This window comes from Corvus hawaiiensis, chromosome 14 (assembly GCF_020740725.1).
Source record: "Corvus hawaiiensis isolate bCorHaw1 chromosome 14, bCorHaw1.pri.cur, whole genome shotgun sequence".
Taxonomy (NCBI): domain Eukaryota; kingdom Metazoa; phylum Chordata; class Aves; order Passeriformes; family Corvidae; genus Corvus; species Corvus hawaiiensis.
The window spans coordinates 7,467,119-7,486,574 of record NC_063226.1 but is presented as its reverse complement, the minus strand read 5'-3'; the positions used below and the strand labels follow the sequence as shown (position 1 = coordinate 7,486,574).

The following is a 19,456-nucleotide window of genomic DNA, read 5'->3' as shown; positions in this document are numbered from 1 at the left end:
CCCTGCTCACCCTGCCTGCCCAGACCTCCGGGGGTTCCCCATTTGGATACATCTCCTCTGCCACCCGGGATTCGTGCTTGTCCCTGCTGTTCCAGCCTGCTGTTCCCGAGGGTCCGGCCGGACACCGGGATCGGCTGCCCAGGGGTTTGTGAAGCCTTTGTCCCATCCCTTCCCAGGGCACCGGTGCCGCGTGCTCCCCGAGCTCGCTCCGGAGCGCCCCCTGCAGCCGCGGGGGAACCACCGCACCTGCCCTGCTCACCGGGAGCCGCCAGCGCCCCTGCCGGCTGCGAGCGGAACTGCACCCGAGGGGAAAGGGTCTGACAGCTGAGAAGGCTGGGACTGGGTTTGTGATTGTTTGCTGTTACTGCCATAGTTATTGTTGTTTGTTTGACTGGTTATACACGTATAGATATATAATAGTAAAGAACTGTTATTCCTATTTCCCACATCTTTGCCTGAAAAACCCTTGATTTCAAAATTATAATAACTTGGAGGGAAGGGGGTCGCATCTGCCATTCCAAGGGAGGCTCTTGCCTTCCTTAGCAGATAACTGTCTTTCAAACCAAGACAATAGGCAGCACTGAGGGGGACTCATCCAGAAAGGGCTGACTTGAGACAGCACACAACTCAGGCACTGTGCTTTATTCATTTATTTATTTTAGCTTGATGGATGCTCAAATGAAAAATTACAATCTGGAGCAGTTTCTCTTCTCTCTGGGTTAGGTTTTCTCTACTTCTTTGAATCCCCATGGGTTTAATGCTAATGCACAAACCCCATTCTCATTTCAAAGTGCAAATGTTTAATGAGAATTACTCATGTGAATGTATGTATATTTACCCAAATTAGGTTTGAGAAGACACGAACTAAAGAGCAAGCACAATTTGTACACACAACACTGAAAGAAGAGACACTGCCAGCAGCATAAGCATCCTGGAATAAAGCAAAGTCAAATCATCAGCAAATTACAGATTTTCAGCAAAAATCTCCAAGTAACAACAAAAGCTATGGACCTCTATGAAAATTGTACCAAACAGCATGGTTCCCGAGTCTGCCCACACCACAAAATCCAGGCTGTATCTCTTAACACAACACACTGGGAGGAGGGGAGGTCACAACATTGTACAAGATTCACAATTTACAGGTAGTCACATGGGAATCTAGTTAACAGCTCTGAGCACCGCAAAGATGGTCTTTTCTCCAGAGGATCTGGATGTTTAAAAATCCTTAAAAGCCACTGTTGGCTTAGCTTGGTGGAGATTTTCAACCCTCTCCAGCTTGGGACTTCCCACTTTTTCCCAAATCTGAAGCCAACACCTGAAAGACACAACTGTAATTCATCCAGAGCTGCTGCTCCTTCCACATTTAATACTGTTTGGCAATCAAGATGCATTCCAGAAGTGAAAGAGAGCTCAAAACTTACTTCAGCCAAGAAAATAAGTGTGATGGTAAGCTCTGACACCCTAAATCCCAAATTTAAGTAACCTCCACAGTTACTTTCCTGGTATATAAGCTATTGAACATAGACTATAGACCCTCCACAGGAATAGAATCATATCATAGAATTACAGATTGGTTTGGGTGGGAAGGGATCTTACATATCATGTAGTTCCAATCCCTTGCCATAGGCAGGGACACCTTCCTTAGACCAAGCCCCATCCAGTCTGGCCTTCCAGGGATGGGGCAGCTACAGCTTCTCTGGGCAAGCTTCATAACTAATTTGCACAAATCACTTCCCATTTTTTCCTGATTTTATTCTCAATTCCTCCTCTTTCTCAAACACAGCTTTACAAGAGCGTTCAATATTTTTCAGGCTCTTACATTTACACTGTACAAACCAAAACAGCTTACTTGCCCCCCATAACACATTCCAACCCAATACTGCGAGCCTCTCTGTAAGAGATCATGACTAAGCTGACTGTATTCACCCCCTTACCACAATTTTTCTCTGAGCGGCAGCTGACAGAGACTCTGCTGCTGCAAACAGCTGAGTTGAGCACAGCAGTGTTTACCCAGGGTCTCCCACTCCACAGACCTCCACTGTGAAGCCCAAGCTATTCAGCAAAGACCTAACTTAACCCAGTCTGGCAGCCAGCATTTCACAACCACTTTATGTCAGCAGTTTCAGGTACACTAATAACCATGTTTTGTTCAGTGCAGTTTTCTCACTGTGAACGGCAAAATATCATTATCACCCGCAGGTTGAAGCCTGCCCTCTACCCCATTTAATAGGGAGCTGATTATGCTATTCCTCCCGCTTTTCCCCTTCTAATAATTATGGGCTGTTGGCAGATGGCACCGCTCAGCACAGGGAGTGTGTGGGAAGCCAGAGCAAGCTGTAGGGCCGCTGCCCATGGCAGCTCCTGCATTGTGGGGTGCTCCTGGGGACCCTGAATCCCACACTGCATCCTGCTCCCAGGCAGCACCTAATGAGGCATGCCTGCGTTGGAGGGCACGGGGGTTAAACTGGCAATGGCCGTGAAAACAGTCCCTGGCAGTCGAGGGAGCAGGAAAGCAGAGGTTTGCAGAAAAGTTGCTAAGCCAGCAACTCCAAACAGAGCCGCCCTCACAGCCCACCCGGTCTGGAAGCAAAGCTGGGCTTAGCCCCAGGAAAACACAGCTGCCCAGAGCTTCGTACCAGAGCGACCATCAGCAAGGTCCCCACTGGAAAGAGCTCTCTCAGGAGAGACGGGGCAGCTCAGCTGTGTTAACAGCATTACCACCTGAGGATTTGCCCTGTGAGGTCCCAGTGCTGTGTCCTGGCAAAGCAGCAAGTCCAAGCTATCTGCATATGAAAAACATCCCCTCTACGAGTTACTGTGACATCCAGACTCAGTGACACAGAGGGGAGAGCAGAGTCCAGAGCCAGACCCAAGCCCCACTGGCCTAAGGCAGTGCTGGGGAAGATTCAGCCACAAGCTGAACGCTGTGCAGAGCTGCCACCTAACTCCTCCCTGGCAGCAGCAGGGCTTGTTCACAGACCTAGCCTGGCACGACATAATGGGTAGAGACAAGATACCGCTTGTCCCAGGAAGGATGCCAGGTCTGAGGCAGTGGGAAGGAAGCTTCCTCCCCAGCAGAAAGGATCTCATCCAGTTCTGCCATTTCCCCATTCAACAGTAACTTATCCCATTACCAACTGGGAGTGAATGCCCAGGGAGGTACAGCAAAGAAAAAAGTGACTTTTATTGCCAGCCATGAGCAATGCCAAAAGGAGCTTCTCCTATCAGAGGGAACATCAGGTACATGCCACATGACCCCCTGCCAGCACATCATGCTCAGGGGCACCCCATCAGCTCCATCTTTCCTGGACCTCCACTGCTAAGGGCATGCCCAGCAGAAGCATTCTTGTACTGCAGCCATGCATCTTCACATGACCCAGGTACAGGCTGAGTCCTGGGAGGCTGCACCGTGGAGAACCACACCAGCAGGCATCCAACAGGACTGGCCCTGTGTGCCCTTTGGGGCTGGCGCTGTGTAGGGCCAGGCCAGGGTGGCACCAGCTCTGCACACTGGGCTCCCAGAGCTGCTGCAGATGCAGATACCAGGGATGTCTGTCTGAGCCCAGAGAGAGTGCAAGGGAGGCCAAACTGATTTGGAAACCACCCACTCCGGAGACATCCCTGCTGGCATGTCTACAACAAACCTGGTTGATGTGTTTCAGCTTGTCAATAATCTGGCTAATCACTGGCTCCGGACCTTTAATCTTCACCTCATGGTTGCCAGCCTGCGCTTTTGCTCCATTCCTTGTGATCTGGGGACTGTACCTGTAGGAATGAGAACAGAGAACACCACAATGTGATGGGCTAACAGAGAGAAGGTCTTTAAAGTTCAGCACAAACATAAAAAATCCCAAGACAGGCACCAGCTCTTTCCAAAACAGCACAAGACAGTTAATAATGACAAAGAAAGGACAGAAGATTCCTATAAACATTTTTGCTCTGATTTTGCAAAGCAGCAAGATGATGTAGTTGTATCACTTGAGGACAATGAAGTCCTTTCCAGTCCATTAGTAACCAAGGAAGATGTTAAACAGTATACAACAGAGATAAATATTTTCACATAACTTGCACCCAAGAGTCCTAAAAAAGCTGGCTCAGAAATTCTGGCTTGCTCATGTTTGTTTAAAATAAATCTTGGCAGACCACAGAGACTCCAGTACAAGAGCAGTAGTGTTGTGCCCACAGCCAAAAAAATGAGTGGGATGACCCAGTTAATTGCACGCTGATTAGCATAACATCAACCCCCTTGCAAAATAATGACTATCACTGATGTGTGATTTCAATAATAAAGAATTAAAGCATCAGAATATAATTAATGCTGTCAACATTGCTAATGGAAAATAGGTGTTGTCAAACAATCCTCATTTCAGTCTTTGATGAGATCCAGCCTTAGGGATCAAAGTAACTGCTCAGACCATGGGGTATCTTGATTTACACGGGTACCATGCAAGTCAGCAAAGCCCCCGCAGACTAGATTAAACTGCCAGGGCAACTCTGCAGAGGAGGGTGGCCAACCCTGCACTCAGCTTTTTCATCGGCAATTAGGAAAGAAATATATATTTACTTGCTGCAAGATTTATGGAATGACAAAGTTTACCAGAGTGATAAAAGGGAGGGGAAGAGGGACAGAATTGCTGCATACTTGCCTTTGGAGGAATACGTTCTTACACTCAGGACCTGTGTAACAGCTGATGATGCTCCAGCATAAGACAAGCACCAAACTCTAAACTTGGGTCTGCACCAGAGGAATCAGCTGCCACCACTGCCGTCTGGCAGCGACAGCAGTGGCACGGAGCACACCGGCACCTTCTCGAGCTCTGGGCTGTTGCCATTCATCACAGCGCCCCTGATGGGCTGTGGTGTTCTACAAGCAGAAAACAAGTCCTCATCTCCAAGAGCCAGCAGCCACAACAGGCACTACCAAACCCCAGCGAAGCCAAAAGTGAGATCGCTGAGATAACACCAGCATCAGTCTGCTGTATGGTGCATGTATTTTTCTAGTGCCATGGGTAAACCATGAATTTTCCTTTCTGCTTTCATCTCCTACACATAATGTCTTTATGCAGCTCCCAGCACCAGCCCTAGTGGCTGCCTCCCTGTCTATCAGCTCCCTGCTCCCCTGCCTAGCTAATCCTCCATCCCCATGCTGCCAGGCAAGCTCAGGCAAAGACAGCCTGTTTCACATTGGTTTTGGGGAGAAAGTGGGACTTCAGCAGGCATTTAAAGAAGGAGAGGCAGACATAAGGGATGGTGGGGCCAACTCAGGCAGGATGCTTTGCTAGGGTAGAAAGCAAGAGGCATGTGGACATTCGGTCACAAGAGCTGTCAGGGCACACTGAGGGACTTGGGGATACTCAGGGGCTTGGCTTAAACTCTAAACTAGGGACAAGATCTACTCAGACATGTGGGGATGCAAAGGCAACCCCAGATCTATATGGTGCAGCAGCAATCTGCACTGACCTGAAATACTCATATAGTTTAAAATACAGAACTGAGGCAGTTTTCCACTCCAAGGCTATCTCAGAGCAGGAGTTCCATGTACAGGAGTTTTCTGCACCTCCAGCTGGGTCCCCACCACTAGGCATTCCCCATATGCATCTCCATTAATGGCTGACAACCCTGCAACATGCTGCACTGAAGAGATGACAGAGGAAAAAGGACAGGAAAAAGGAGGTGTCTGTGCCTACAGCACAGGAGCACACACCTGTGTATATTCCTTTTCGAGGCATAAGCAGCTTGCCCAGGTGCAGGCATCACTGCAAAGCAGAGACATCAACTTGACTCTCCCAAGCCCCACCAGCTCCTGAACATGGGGGCAGCTGCCTGCACAACCATCTCACCCCTTGCACTTCGGCACCTGCACAGCACCGGATTGACAGCTCTGCTCTGCACCCCAACACCCTGTCCCCATGCTGGGGCCTCCTATTAGGACTCAGCATTTTGCAAAACCCCTTTTTTTAATAGTTGCGTTAACCTGGGAAGCACAGAACATGGCTGTACCTGAGACACAATTCGCTCGCAGTTCAGAAGAACCCTCGTGCAGTTGGAGGGCCGTTGTAGGTTGAAAGTTTAGTGACTGGGAGAACGGGGGCAGCCTGCGGCCAGCCTGCAGCAGCCCATGCGCTCCTGGCACAGCCGTGCATGCTCCGAGCACCATCTCGTGGGAAGAGGCTGCTGCCGCAAGCACAGACCTGCCCGGCTCTATTGAAACTTGGGCTGAACTTTTTGCAGGGGGATAGAGCACTGGGAGCAGTGAGCCATTAATCCTGCTGCTTATTTGTCACACAGCCTCTTAATGCCACCATGCTGACCTGACAAACACATCTGGAAACTGGATGTAAACATCCACAGCACACGTGAGTTTTTAGATGACAAATTCCTATCTTTGGTATCACTGTAAATCTAATTTAAAACACTGGTGGAACTGAAAAGTATATTGCTGAAAGGTCTCCTGTGGTTTCAGAGATTTAATCAGGAAACTCACACAGATTTTAGCAAGAGCAGAAACAAGCCCACTTGGTGTATGTCTGAATTAATACAATCTCTCTCCTTAACAGTTTTATACAAAGAAACGCAATAGCTTGAGTTTGAGTGGGCGAAATCCCTTCTGAAATCCATGCAGCGGCTGTCAGAGAGGATTTCTGTAGCCTACACAATGTAGTACAGGAGGGAGGAACACAGTGCTACAGCAATACTATAACTCCATGTCCAGAGACTGAAACTGTTCTCCAGAAGGTTCTGCTGGGGTGGGGAGGACCTCAGATCAGCCTTCTCAGGGGAAAAAGTCTACTAGAGAAGGAAGCAAACCTGAAAGCATTTGCAGAGGGATCTCTCCCTAAAACAGTGATGTTGGAGAAATGGAGCATCACCTCCTGGTGCTTCCCACCTGGCCAGATACAAGGGTATGTACCTGGCCCAAAATGAACCATTTGCACCATTACACAAGTCATTTAAAGCTGCAAGGCAGTGGGCCCTGCAAGCTGCACATCTTTGAGCATGAATTGCAAAAAAGGAGATGCACGGGGACCCGCAACATCCCACCAGCCAGAAACATGGTCCTGTGTGATTTGGATGCTTTGGGGGACACTTCCTCTGTGCTGCCAAGCTGAGACCTCCTGGTGTGCTCGGATACAAGGGGGGCACTAGCTCCGCTCAGCTGTGCCACTCTGCCCCAGCACCAGCTTGGTGGCCATATTCAGGCATGTGGGATGCAGCCAACCAAAGGGTTAAAGGCTTTGAAATGTAGCTTCAGTGAATGATCTGCATTCCTGAAATGCCAGGGAAGCTGGAAAAGGCAGCTGGCACCCCTCCCTGTAGCCCTGGCCAAGCAGCAAGGCCTTAATATGGCAGAGAGATGCCTTTGCAGCCCCCAACAAGCTGGAGGATGGGAGTCTCAGGACAGTACCCATGCAGGCTCCTCTGCATCCCCCCCAAGCTGAAGGGTTGGCGGGCTCGCAGGCAAAACAAAGCCAAAGCATCACCTTCCTCCCATGTTCTCCAGTCAGTGCAAAAAAGGATAAATCTTTGAGCCACCTCAAGCTGTTTTTAAAAACTTACGCAGACAAAACAGCCCCTTGTGCAGGACACTTGTTCCACTTCATGAAACCCATCACATGCCGCTGCCATGGTGATTGATATCAGCATGGAACAGCAAATATGCACAGTGGATAACATCCCCCACCCCGGTCCCTGGGGGTCTCTGTGCTGAAGGGGTATCAGTGCTGCAACATGAGCATAGTCTGGCTCACACTTCATAAGCAAAGCCCAAAATACTTTTCTCTTTGACATGTCTCAATGTCAGTCAGCAGCATCTCCTTTCCTGGGCTCCCTGGGTATGGGCTCTTGCTGGGGACATGGTATTTTCCAAAGACAAATATCACATTGTAAAATGTGCTGATAAGCAGCCCTTGTTAAAAATTACTTCAGAGACATCCACCTTATGAAAACACCAATGATCTGAAGTTTTCTGTGGGGACAGTACAACTGCCGACCCTTCCTGCCTCTTCTCATCCACCGGACATAAGTGCCCAAGTGCTGTCAAATTGAGGGATCTTCCTCTCCTTTCCCCTCCACCATCCACAAATATCTCCTGTGAATGTTTGGTCTTTCCAGTCCAAATGCATCTCATTCCAAGCTTTCATTTCAGAGCAAAGAAGACAAGATGACAAGTGTTATTTAAATACATGGCAATGAGTGTAAAATGTGTGTTCATCCTACTCGGCCCTGCTAGGCTTTGAGATGAGTTACTGCAATACACGATGTGTGATTTGGAGAAAGTAATCCTGAAAGTCAAACATAAAGAATTACACCTTTTAGAAAAAGGAAAGTAAGCATGTCATTCAAATAAGAATTAATTTATGCCTGCCTTCCAGTTGCAAATTACTTACTCAAATGCAGATCCAGCTTAAACAGCACAGTATCCCTTACAGGCTCTCTCGACTATCTGTGTTCACTGAATTACATTTGTCAGAGAGAGTGGGTGGGGGACAAACAGAACACGGACACAACACAACACAGAGGTTTCATTGCACAAGAGTTAATAACTGAGTTTGAGAGCAGTATTCCCCCAGACCCCCAAAGCTCCTCTGCATTTCAAGACGTGACTTACTAAAGATCATGTGGACTGGTGACACTGAGTCCTCACCACACAGGAGGCAAAAGAGATGAAAAAGGGGAGAAAGGATAGAAAAGTTTTGCCCCCCCACACCCCTGAAAAGAACCCAGCTCTTACCTCCAGCTGGTTTTCACGGGTCAGTAAAGGTGGGTGCAGTGGTGAAGCCAACATTTTACGCTCTGGCCCTGCTAATTTCTGGTTTAGTGAGACAACCTCAGTGTCACATCAGCAGTAGAAGCAGTGGGGGCCAAAAGGCTTGAAAAGCTGTTTCCAACCCACTCATCCTGCCCTGAAGTCAGGGTGTAACTCCTGGATGTACCCACAAGCCTCCATGAAGAGGTGACAACTTCTTTCCCGGATAGTTTCCTCTCTAAAGACAGATTGTCCAGAGAGATATTTGGTCAGTCATATCTCATCCCAGACATGGGCTGGGTGTGGGGTGCAGGTCCACCCCAGCTGTTCTCTTCCATATGGGGTGCAAGTCTCCACCGTCCCATGACCATATACAGGGATCTGTTACATGGGAGTGCAAGTGGCAGGAGAGACGTGGGGTGTATGGCTCTTAGGTGCCTTCCTGGCTTTGTTTGCTTGCTTGCTTGCAGAGAGTCCTTGCAGTCACTGCAGAGCTCATGATACCGCAGTCAATTTACACCACCAGTAGCTCCGAACAAGCTGCTTCAAAGGCAACCAGGAAGATCCAACGCTCTCAGTGGGGAGTGTTCTCACCTAAATAAAAGGAACCATTTTCTGCTGGATTTCCAAATATCAACACCTTGAAGCCTCTGAGGGCCTCCTCAGATCCTGCTGTCTCAGTTCCCTGCCAAGAGAATTGTTGCCTCTTCCCAGTTGCTCCACACAAAGCTCTACAGCCAGTGAGTGTGCTGCAGATGATGGCTTGGTCATAAATGTGAGGTCTCAGGTAATCAACTGGCTCTGGGAGATGGGACTTCAGAAGGAACAGCAAAAACTGTAATATTCATAGCAAAACAATGAGAGTTTATAGACAGCCTGAAGTCTCTCTCTCTTCTTATTTCAGTTCAAGACAAATAGATTATGGAAAAATTGGCTAAACCTGAGACCAAGCAGCAGGATTAATAGAGCAAGATTCATGATCTTAATTTCTGAAATACTCTGGAAACAATCATGGCCACTAAATAACCCTCTGAATTTGCCTACTATCCTTTCATTATAGCTTATACTTGCTACAGAGCTGTGTTTTATGGGCTTGAAAAGTTATACAGCCCCCTCTTTGGGGACTCCATCGTATCAGATATTTTGCAACACTGCCAGAAATAACCAAACCCTTCACGAACTAAAGGGTTATTGCTGGCACGGAATTTCCTTTGTTCCAATTACAGAATCTCATTTTTCTGTCTTGCTTCCAATTGTGCTTTTGTTGTTTATGATTTATATGATTAAAACAAACCATGGTATGTTGGCAACAGCAGGGAAATCTGAGACTTCTAACTTGAAGAAGAGAATCTGGCAAGGTGCTAAAAATATATTAATTTTGAATTGGTACAAAGAAAAGAGGTACGCTGGTGATTTAGATTAATGTGTGCATTTGTCTTGAGAAATTTAGAAATGGCAGTATCTAACAGTAATGCTTAATGTGCTTAGAAGTTTTGCAGTGGGCAGATGTTGCTGTCATTCTATTCAGAACAGCTGGAAAAGAATATACTCATGTAAGCAGATTATTAAACTCTGAGAATCTAGATTTTAATAGGCTTTTAGTATTAAATGCTGCAAAACCCTGATACTATATATGAAGTTCAAATCACCTTTGAGATTCCAATGCTGAGCTCCCATAGAAACTGAGGGGAGTTTGACATCTCAACACCTACTCGACTTAATCTGAATTACTCAGTCAGTACTTGGGTGATAAGAACTGACCTCTGTTTTTTCTCGACTTTGGATGGAAATAAGGATAAGAGAGGATGGGGCATGAAGACAGAAAAGGAGGAGCAGCACAGAAACCCTCACTTAGGCAGGTTTAAGCTGTTGTACACCCACCCTGCCTACATGTCTGTCTCAGGGAAGTGCCTGGAACTGAGCCCAGGAAAGCTGCAAAGAGGCACACAGGGATGTACAGAGACAGAGGAAGATCCAGCAGGTCTGGTCCCCAGCTACCACAAACACCCCAAGCACTGTGACCCCTCAACAAGTTCTTTGTAAGTGGTGGAATGTGCCACTCGTGGCTTTTGCTATGAACCTTTGTGGCGTCCCATAAAAGCACAGTGTGTTTTTGCACACTCTGAGAAGTGTGAAAAGCAGGAATGTGTTGCCTTTTCTTTTTTCTTCCCACTTCAGCTTATGTTCTTCAACCATGCAAAAGCACAGCAAAAGACATGATGCACTGTTCTGCATTACAGAAAAATCAACCTTTCTTGTGTGGTTTCCACTGTTATTTCAGCAGTTATTTCAAGGCACCATGTCCTAAATCCACAATAGGGATGACAATCAAACTATTAACCCACAGATCAAACCTCAGGAAGGAGGATGAATTCTTGCCATTAGATGGTCCAACATGGAAAAGCAAATGATTACAAAGGATCAGAAAGTAAGACTCAGTAAAAAAAAAGAGGGGTTAAAAGCAGGATAAAATACCCTAGCCAGCTGCATTGCACTGGAGCCCCGAACATGCCACCTTCAGTCAGGGCAGAGGGGCTTAAGAGCAAGGAGGAAACAGAGGATGGTGCAAGGCTCAAATTGGGAAGTGAGACCCAGTGGAAAGATGTTGAGCACATCCAGTCCATGGGGAGGAGGGACACTCTCACTCCCTGTGGATAACAAAGCACTGGGATAAATAGGACAGAGTAAATACTGAGCCCGAAAAACCACAGGAGAAGGATTGCAGAGTGCAGAAGGGACTGTTTGCATTAAATAACAGGATGCACATTGTTGGTATTATCAAGTACTTGAGTCCACTGGCAAGGGCTGTTTAGTTGCTATTCCAGGTTTGATTTAACGTGTTCTAGGAAAAGGACTTAGAATAACTAACAGATTTTGTCATGACAGGGAGGTCTGGAAATGGATAAGTCAGTAGGGCTCTTTTCTAACTTAATGAACACTCAGGTATTACATTAGAAATGCAAGAGGTAAATAGCCACAATCCCTACAAGAACACAATCAAATCCTAGACATGCTCCTACAGATGGTCACACTGACCTCACAGACACAACAGTGCTCGAACAGTTATATCCATTGCCCACACACAGCACCAGACATGGAAACACATGGAAGCATAGAATCTACCGAAGCATCGCTCTGCCCAGGTCTTCACCTGATCAGCAGATTCAGCAGGAGCTTTCTAGTTTATCCAGGAACCCAGGGATTGCTTATGCCCTGCTGCATTGTCCCTCCAACAGATACCAGGGTTGAAGTCACTCATGAGGGCCAGGGCTTGTGAATGGGAGGCTGCTTGTGTCTGTCTATAAAGGGCCTCATCCACCCAGTCTTCCAGGTCACATGGCCTGAAGCAGAGCTAGACTGCAACATCACCTGTCTCTGCTTTCCCTTTAATCCTGACCCAAAAGCTCTTGGTCAGATCCTCATCTATCCCCAGGTAGAACTCCAGGCACTCCAGCTGGTCACTGACATAGGCACCCCATCCTTGTCTCCCCTGCTTGTCCTTTCAAAGAGGACCATCCTTCCATGCTGAAACTCCAGCCACAGGAACCATCCCACCATGTCTCCACCATCCTTCTTTCTGGCAGCCAGCACATATGTGGGACAAGTACCAGGACAGCATCCTGAAATTAATACCAGATATTCAAACCACACCAAATTTCTTGCAAAAAGTGGCAAGATGGAGTCTGATGACCAGCAAACACACACCAGCCCAGCAGGAGCATAGAATTGCTCCAGTACATAATGCACATTCTCAGAGCAACTTGAGTAAGAGCTGCTACACCATGAACAGCTGCTTGGCTCCCTCTTGGGGAAAACACTGAAATAAAGGAACTAGCAGCTTGGGGTACTCAAATACCCTTACCTTAAATGCTCCTGATTTTCAGGAATCCTCCCAGACACTCTGAAAGAGATGCCAAGCTGGGAAGTCCAACCACATGAAGCAGCCTGTGTAGAGATCATTTTAACTACATGGGTCCTGGGAGAAGAGAACCCTTGACCATTATCTTAGCTCAGCTTTATTTAGCTGAGGTCTCCCCACTCACAGCAAAAATCTCTAATATCTGCCTTCAAGGGAACTGTCACTAATATTTTATAGGAGCTCAGAGGTGGCGACAGAGGGGGCAAGGAGAGGAGTGCAAAAGCACATGTTCTTCAAGCACAGTAGAGGATTTAATCCTTAAATCAAGAGCCAGGGGCTGAAATCTTGGTGCCCCCTTCATTCACACAGACTTTATCCTCTCCCTGCCTTGCTCCCCTGCATGCCATGGCATCTGTGTGACCTGCTATATGGTGCCACCACCACCACAACATTGCAGCAGGGACCCAGGGGGACATCTCTGCCTATGACAGCCCCCGGTATTCTCAGCAGAAAGCTGAAGGCCGCCTATCACCTGAAGTCATGTTTAATCTGCAGATAGCTTTCAACTTATATTTGCAGGAGGGATCTGGACTCAGCACTCTTCCATTGCTACCACTTCAACCAGCTGTGGCATCAGCAGGACCTGGACCAGGGCCACTGGCTGTGACCCCAGTGAACTGTCATAAGCTAACACCTCACCCTCGGTACCCCTCTCCAGAGCTGCAGTGTTTACAGCCCTGCTTTAAAAGTTTTAATTATCTATCAGTGAGACAATATTGAAATAATATTTTTCTTCCCAATTGAACTTCTCAGTTAGGCACGGAAACTCAAGATTCTCCAGAAATAAGTGCCAATAGAGGACACATTTTTCCTTAGGCAACATAAGTACATTTTACTAAGCGGGTGATCTTAGATGTTGAGTCATTTTTTTTCAAAATAGAGTTTGATGCTATTTTGGTCTATTCAGTGTTTCAGGTCAGTATTGCAAGTACAGGCTAATTATCACGTGAAGTTACTGATCAAGAAGTCATAATTAATATCTCAACATTTCACCACTTCCTGATTTTACTTCTATTTCTTCCCTTATGCAAACTACTTAATAGCAAAGGATGCTTTGCAAAGTAGGGTGATTAGAGGAGATTTATGTAATTATAAAAAACATGTCCAAGTTCTACTTCCACATTATTTAACATTGCCAAGAGGCATTTTTTGCAAGAAAAATCTCCATTTCTATTAACACTTCCTTCCTCTTTATGGTATGAATCCTGCATGTACCTGTCTCTGTTAACCTCAATTACGACCAGTATATCCTCCAAAAGGGCAAGTGGGGCAGGGCAAAGTAGCCACAGCACAAGCTGGACCTTAGTGGGAATGGCTCCATCCAGAGATGACAGCCAAGACTTGGTGGTGGGAAGGTGGTCAGATGACAGCAGTGGCACCACCAGAGTTCAGTAGTTTCCACTTCCTCCAGCTGAGAGCCATAGCAAGGAGAAATTCAACACGGGAGTCTTCCTTGACTCTCCCTGGATGGGGCAGGGGATGCCAACCACAGTGTCCTGCTACCACTGCATGAAGCCTGTCTGGAGACATCCCCACCCCATGCAATGCTTGGAGGCAATGCCCTTACTGCTGCTCCAGAAGAGCCATCCCTAGACTGTGGTGCACTCTCCCATGGGAACAGGGCTGTGTCAAGCTGCTTCTGTGTTCCTGTCTCTGGCCCACCCTGACCAAATCCCATCACAGATGCAGGGTTTTCACTAAGTAGAAAACTCAGTGGAGGACAGCACACAACCACTTCTATCTGTGCAGATCTTGCACATCCATCTGAGCTGCAGCACAGCTGGACGCTTGCTCTGCACAAGGTCCTTAAGGGAGCAAGTTGTCCTGGTCACAGACTGCTCCTGTGCTGGTTAACAAAAGATAAACAGTACTGGGGAGAGGGAGGGCAAGAGATGTGATTCACCTCTCCACGACTTCTTGTCCGTTCCAGCAAAGGGTGTCATTCTGGACAGCAGAGCTGTGGTTGCAGATGTACTCTGGCAAGGTGCTGTAAAAACTGCTATGGGACTTCAGCTTTGCAATCAGTTCCCTGAAAGAAAGGGAGGGAAAAGGGTGCTCAGCTAAAAGGAGAATACAAGGTTGGTGCATTTCAACCAGTGAAGGTAGTCACACAAACACAACATTAAAGCAGCTAGGTGGAAAAAAAGCATGAAGCATCAGTTTTATTTCTGACCCCAAGTAGTTTTTTGTGGTTTTCCTTGATGTTATTCAGTCAAAGGCTGAACCCATGTTTCCCAGGGCAAAACTGCTGGTGATGGGGAGGGATGTAGGGGCAGCAGAACCTCAGCCCAACCATGCACAAGGCAAAAGCCAGACAGAGTCTCTGCACTCTCACAGCACCTAAGGAAAGGTGCCACTGGCTCAGGCCATGCATCTGTGGGGTACATCTGAGCAGCAAGGGCTTAGGCTGTAGCATCCCCTCTGCTTTGCAGAAGGCAACAGAAGGCCCTTCAGGGGTTTTGTCTGGCTGACATTGGCCATCCAGCATTGCTTGCAAGGGCAGGTGGCATTTTTGGTAGTAGACCAGAGCTGACACTCTCAGCACAGATTTGTACACATGGGTAAGGCTGTGTTTGATGTTGCACTCTCAAAAGTACACAATTTCAAGGGATGCACTGGGCTGTCACAGTCCGCATTCAAAGGGGCAGGTTACACTCACCAAAATGGCTCTGTCGCAGGAAGGCAGGAGGAGCTGCAGGAGATGCAGGAGCAGTGCTTTCACCACACAGAGGGATTGTGAATCAGGCTGCATCCCAACCCTGTGCCCTCCCTTCCCAGCAACAAGGATCTCCAGCTGGTCACCTGCAGCAGTGGTCCAGAGGTACCAGGATACAGGCTGACCATGGGATCTCTGATGTTGCCAGAGAGGTGACAGAGGCTCTGGGAGTGGGATGTGACATCCCCCCAGCCCAGGTCTGATCCCTCAGGGACATTCAGCAGCTGTCACCAGGGAATAGTGAGAGATTTAATTAGGTAAATAGCACCAAAAGAAAGGTAATATGAATAGCAGAGACTGGAGACAGTAAGACTTGGCCTCACAGTCGTCTTGTTTTGTATCAGCACATTTCCCCCTATGGCAAGGGGTTATTTCTCAGCCTCCTTGCTCCCTGGGAGGGATGATGAGGAATTAGCACCTGGAGCAAGGAGCACTCTGAGGGGCATTCCCCAGGTGCTGTAGAGGGGGGTTGTCCATCCCTGCCAGCTGTGGGGAGCTGCCCTGCAATCTTAGGCAGTTCGGTGTGCAGGGGGGTGCCCAGCTCCCTCCATCCCTCCTTGCTTTGGGTTTCCATGGGGTTCCCTCTCCAGAACCCGCGACAGCCAGCTGGGGGCAGGCGATACAAGGAGAAGGCAGCCTGTGCTGTATGCTGCCTTTTCCTGCCGAGGACCCTGTTCCTGCCGTGGTGGGGCTGACACAGCCCTCGCAGGGAGAGCCGCAGCCCATGGATAAAGAGGGTCACTCAAGTCCTGCCTCTGACCACCACAGCACGTGCTGCCCAGGCATCGCATGCATCGACCTGTCTGTCGCTGCCATGCAAATGAACAAGGGTTTGTCTGATGAGTCAAGGCCCCTCCAAAGGGTGGGAATTCAGCCCACAGCCCCCTGCACAAATCAGAGTTATGCTTCAGGCAGTCACCTCCTGTGTGAACCACCTCCTACATCCATCTCCTCCACTAGCCTAACAGTGGGGCAGAAGTCCAACCAACACCATCTGGAAAGCCAAAATGAGGAGACCTGGATCATCAGTTATGGCAAACCCCAATGAGGACAAGCCTCACTGCCCATGGCACTCAGCTCCTTACATCCTAGGCATTGCCTTGCTCCTCTTCCACAAACCCCAGTAGAGCTGGGGGGAACAGGCAGAAGGAAACTTTCCTGGGGAGCAGAGCTCCCAGCAGGGCAGGGAGGGGTAGGGAAATGAGGAACTCCTCCATATCTGCAGGTATGAACCCATGTAATTCATCTCAGCAGATTTCATTAGACTTCAAAGTCTTCAAAGGACATCTCTGTCAGAGTCTGGGCTCTGTAACCTCCAACATGTTGAGACAACGGAGGAATGCAAGCCCTGGTGCTGCATCTCATGGGAACCGTATCAAGAATGTGGCCCTGTTAGTCTTCAGAGAGAAATCCACTCAACTTAGTCTACCTCCAGTTTTAAAAATTGCAAAGCTTGCTTGTTTCTCTTCCGCAGGGATTTTTCTTTTATTCCAGACAGAAGTAAAGGCACTGCGTATCTCTGGGTGCGCTTTCAGATCCAGAGGGGAGATGCTGCTCCCTGACACATCAGTGTGAGCCCACTTTACAGCTTCTACTTACATGGGGAAGGAAGCACGGGGTGCAGAGCCAGCAGTGGAGGCACCTGCTTCCTTTGAAAATACTCAGTAAAAGGCTGTTAACATCTCTGAACTACCATAAAACATTACACAAAAAGCATGAAATGCATTCCCCTTACCTACACACAGTGTAACATACAACAATTCAGGCTGGAGTGACCATTTCTATCTATAACTACACTTGTGAGTATTTCAGGCACTATAGCAGTGCCCAAGAAATCCAGACAAGGCATTTGGTGTATTAACCCGGGTGCACTAGGTGAGAAAACCCATGTAGACACACACCTCACTGCACTTCAGAGTCCGCCACAGAGCAGCTCTGATGATCAGAGCCAAAACCAGGTTTATGGGTAAGGGAAATAAGCAGCTTTTGCATCTGCTTCCACAGGGCCATTCCATATGGTGGCTGCTCCCGCAGCCCATCCAGCAGGCACCACACTCAGCCTGAGCATTCTCACCTCCTCCTGCTCGACAAAGTTTCTTCTTGCTCAATGTCAGTTACTTTCAGGACTTTCTTGTCAATGAAAAGGTCTTCTGGATAATTAGCTGATCGAATCTGCCTCTGCTGAGCATGGCCACATAACCGGCTTATCTGGAAAACACAAACAGCAGTGTGAGGAAGTGTTAGGACTGCAGGAAAACAGCTGAGATGCACACTGGCACCTGCACATGAGCTGCTATCGTCCTGTCATCCCCATCTTGCTTGCTCATATCGCAGCAAGCACCTGAAAGCAAACTGCTGTCCTAAGGATACAACGTGGCTTTTGTAAAATACCTGCCCCCTGGGAAGGAATGCAGGAAGCTTCAGGCAAAATGTCAGGGCATTGAAGTGCTCCTGTGGCTATCAAAACCCCTGAGCTGCAGGTGTGACAGGCAAAGCTTCCTGTGTCAGGCTAAACTTAGGCTGACAGGAGGGGGCTTGAGATGTTCCCTGTTCCTTCCTTCCTGAATGCCCCAGCATCTCAAGGCTCTACACTCTACCTCTCTAGTCAAACTTTTAGGAAACACCTCCCCTCTGAAGGAAAATCCCAAGACCCTGGTTCTGCATCTTGAGGCAGCTCAGCACCTGCACAGAGTGCACTGCAGATCCCCAGGGATGAGCATCATATACATCACTACTAATTAAAAAACCCAGGGCATAAAATACAGCAAGCATTGGGGCCACAGCCCAGTCATATCATGGGAGGCCCTGATGAACAGGGCTCTGCTAATGGCACAAATTAGCTCATTAGCTAATGATGATTTGGGAACTGGCTGCAGCAGCAAGGGAAGGAATCCAAAGCACCTCGTTAAAGCTCTCTCGCATGGCCGCTGTCCCAAGACTCACCCAGCAGCAGCCACTGCTGCAGTCCCTGCTGTAGATGGGTTTGCCACCATTTCCTTCTCTGGGAGACTACCAAGGGACATCTGTCCCCCTGTGGCAGCACTGCCACTGTAAAAGTCTCCTTTTGATCCACCCTGTGCTGCTCTGCAGGACTCATCCATGCTGGGTTGTGAAAGGAGCTTGGCTGATTGCTGGGACCATGAAGGCACCTCAGTTAACACCACCCTCACCGTCTCTGAGCCTCATCCCACCACCCACTCCAGGCTTGGGACCAACCACATACCCATGAAATGCCCATTCGTTGCAGCACCTCATTTATCTCCATGCCACACCAAATCAAGGCAATCAGCTAAATTCCCAGTTAGCTGCACACCAGAGGTTAAAAACACACCCTCTGCCCAAAGCTACAAGCATCTGATGTGTAAAGAGAAGAGATTAATTCTGTTTTATTACATTACATTTGGGTGGGCAAATAAATTAGTAATGTCACCTGTGTCATTATCAAGAGCAGCACAGTTTGTTTGCACAGGCTGCCATACAACAAAGAGTAAAATAGAAACCTCCTGGGAGCTGGGCACTGCAGTTTCTGGTTCACAGCACGGTGGGAAGACATGCTGCCACCAATCCTTCTGCACCTGCAGTTTCCTCTGCCAAAGCAGTTCCTCCTGCAGCTGCCAGGGGAGCGGTTTCTGCAGCATCTTATCTGGTTTTCCTCTTCTGTCCTCCTTTGGCTGTGTCTCCTCTCTGCCTTGCCAAAACCGAGTTTTGCAGAAGAATGTGTCAGCTCTACTGCCCTCCCTAAATCACTTGGCAGGCTTCAAAAACAGAGGGAGGAAGGGATTCAGAAAATGGACCACATTTTGGGCTGTTTTCTTTGCCTTTTAGGCTTTCCTTTAGCACTCATCCCTCTCATAACGTTTACAGGTAGTCCCCTGATGCAAACAGACAGGAATAGGAACAAATCACAGTGGGAGACCTGGAGAATGGCATTTGGGATCTGAGACCACCCCCAGCGCAGAATGGGTCCAGATGTCCCATTCTCTCTCTATACTGGCTGATGCCACTGTCCCTGCAAAGGGCAGACCAGCAGGAGAGCACCAGGATGCTGAGGGGTCTGTGGGTTTTTCCTCTGCCC

At 48.2% G+C, this 19,456-nt stretch overlaps 1 protein-coding gene across 6 annotated transcripts in view; it reads right to left on the bottom strand.

Moving 5' to 3' along the window:
• Positions 1 to 19,456, bottom strand: part of GPC4 (glypican 4) — a 242,327-nt gene that overhangs the window by 128,571 nt on the left and 94,300 nt on the right. For all 6 annotated transcript variants that reach the window (XM_048318497.1, XM_048318490.1, XM_048318493.1 and 3 more), the window contains 3 exons: positions 17,456 to 17,589; positions 14,569 to 14,694; positions 3,645 to 3,765 (listed from right to left, as the gene is read on the bottom strand). In XM_048318497.1, the coding sequence (XP_048174454.1) occupies positions 3,645 to 3,765; positions 14,569 to 14,694; positions 17,456 to 17,589 (381 nt within the window). The remainder of the gene's footprint in view (positions 1 to 3,644; positions 3,766 to 14,568; positions 14,695 to 17,455; positions 17,590 to 19,456) is intronic.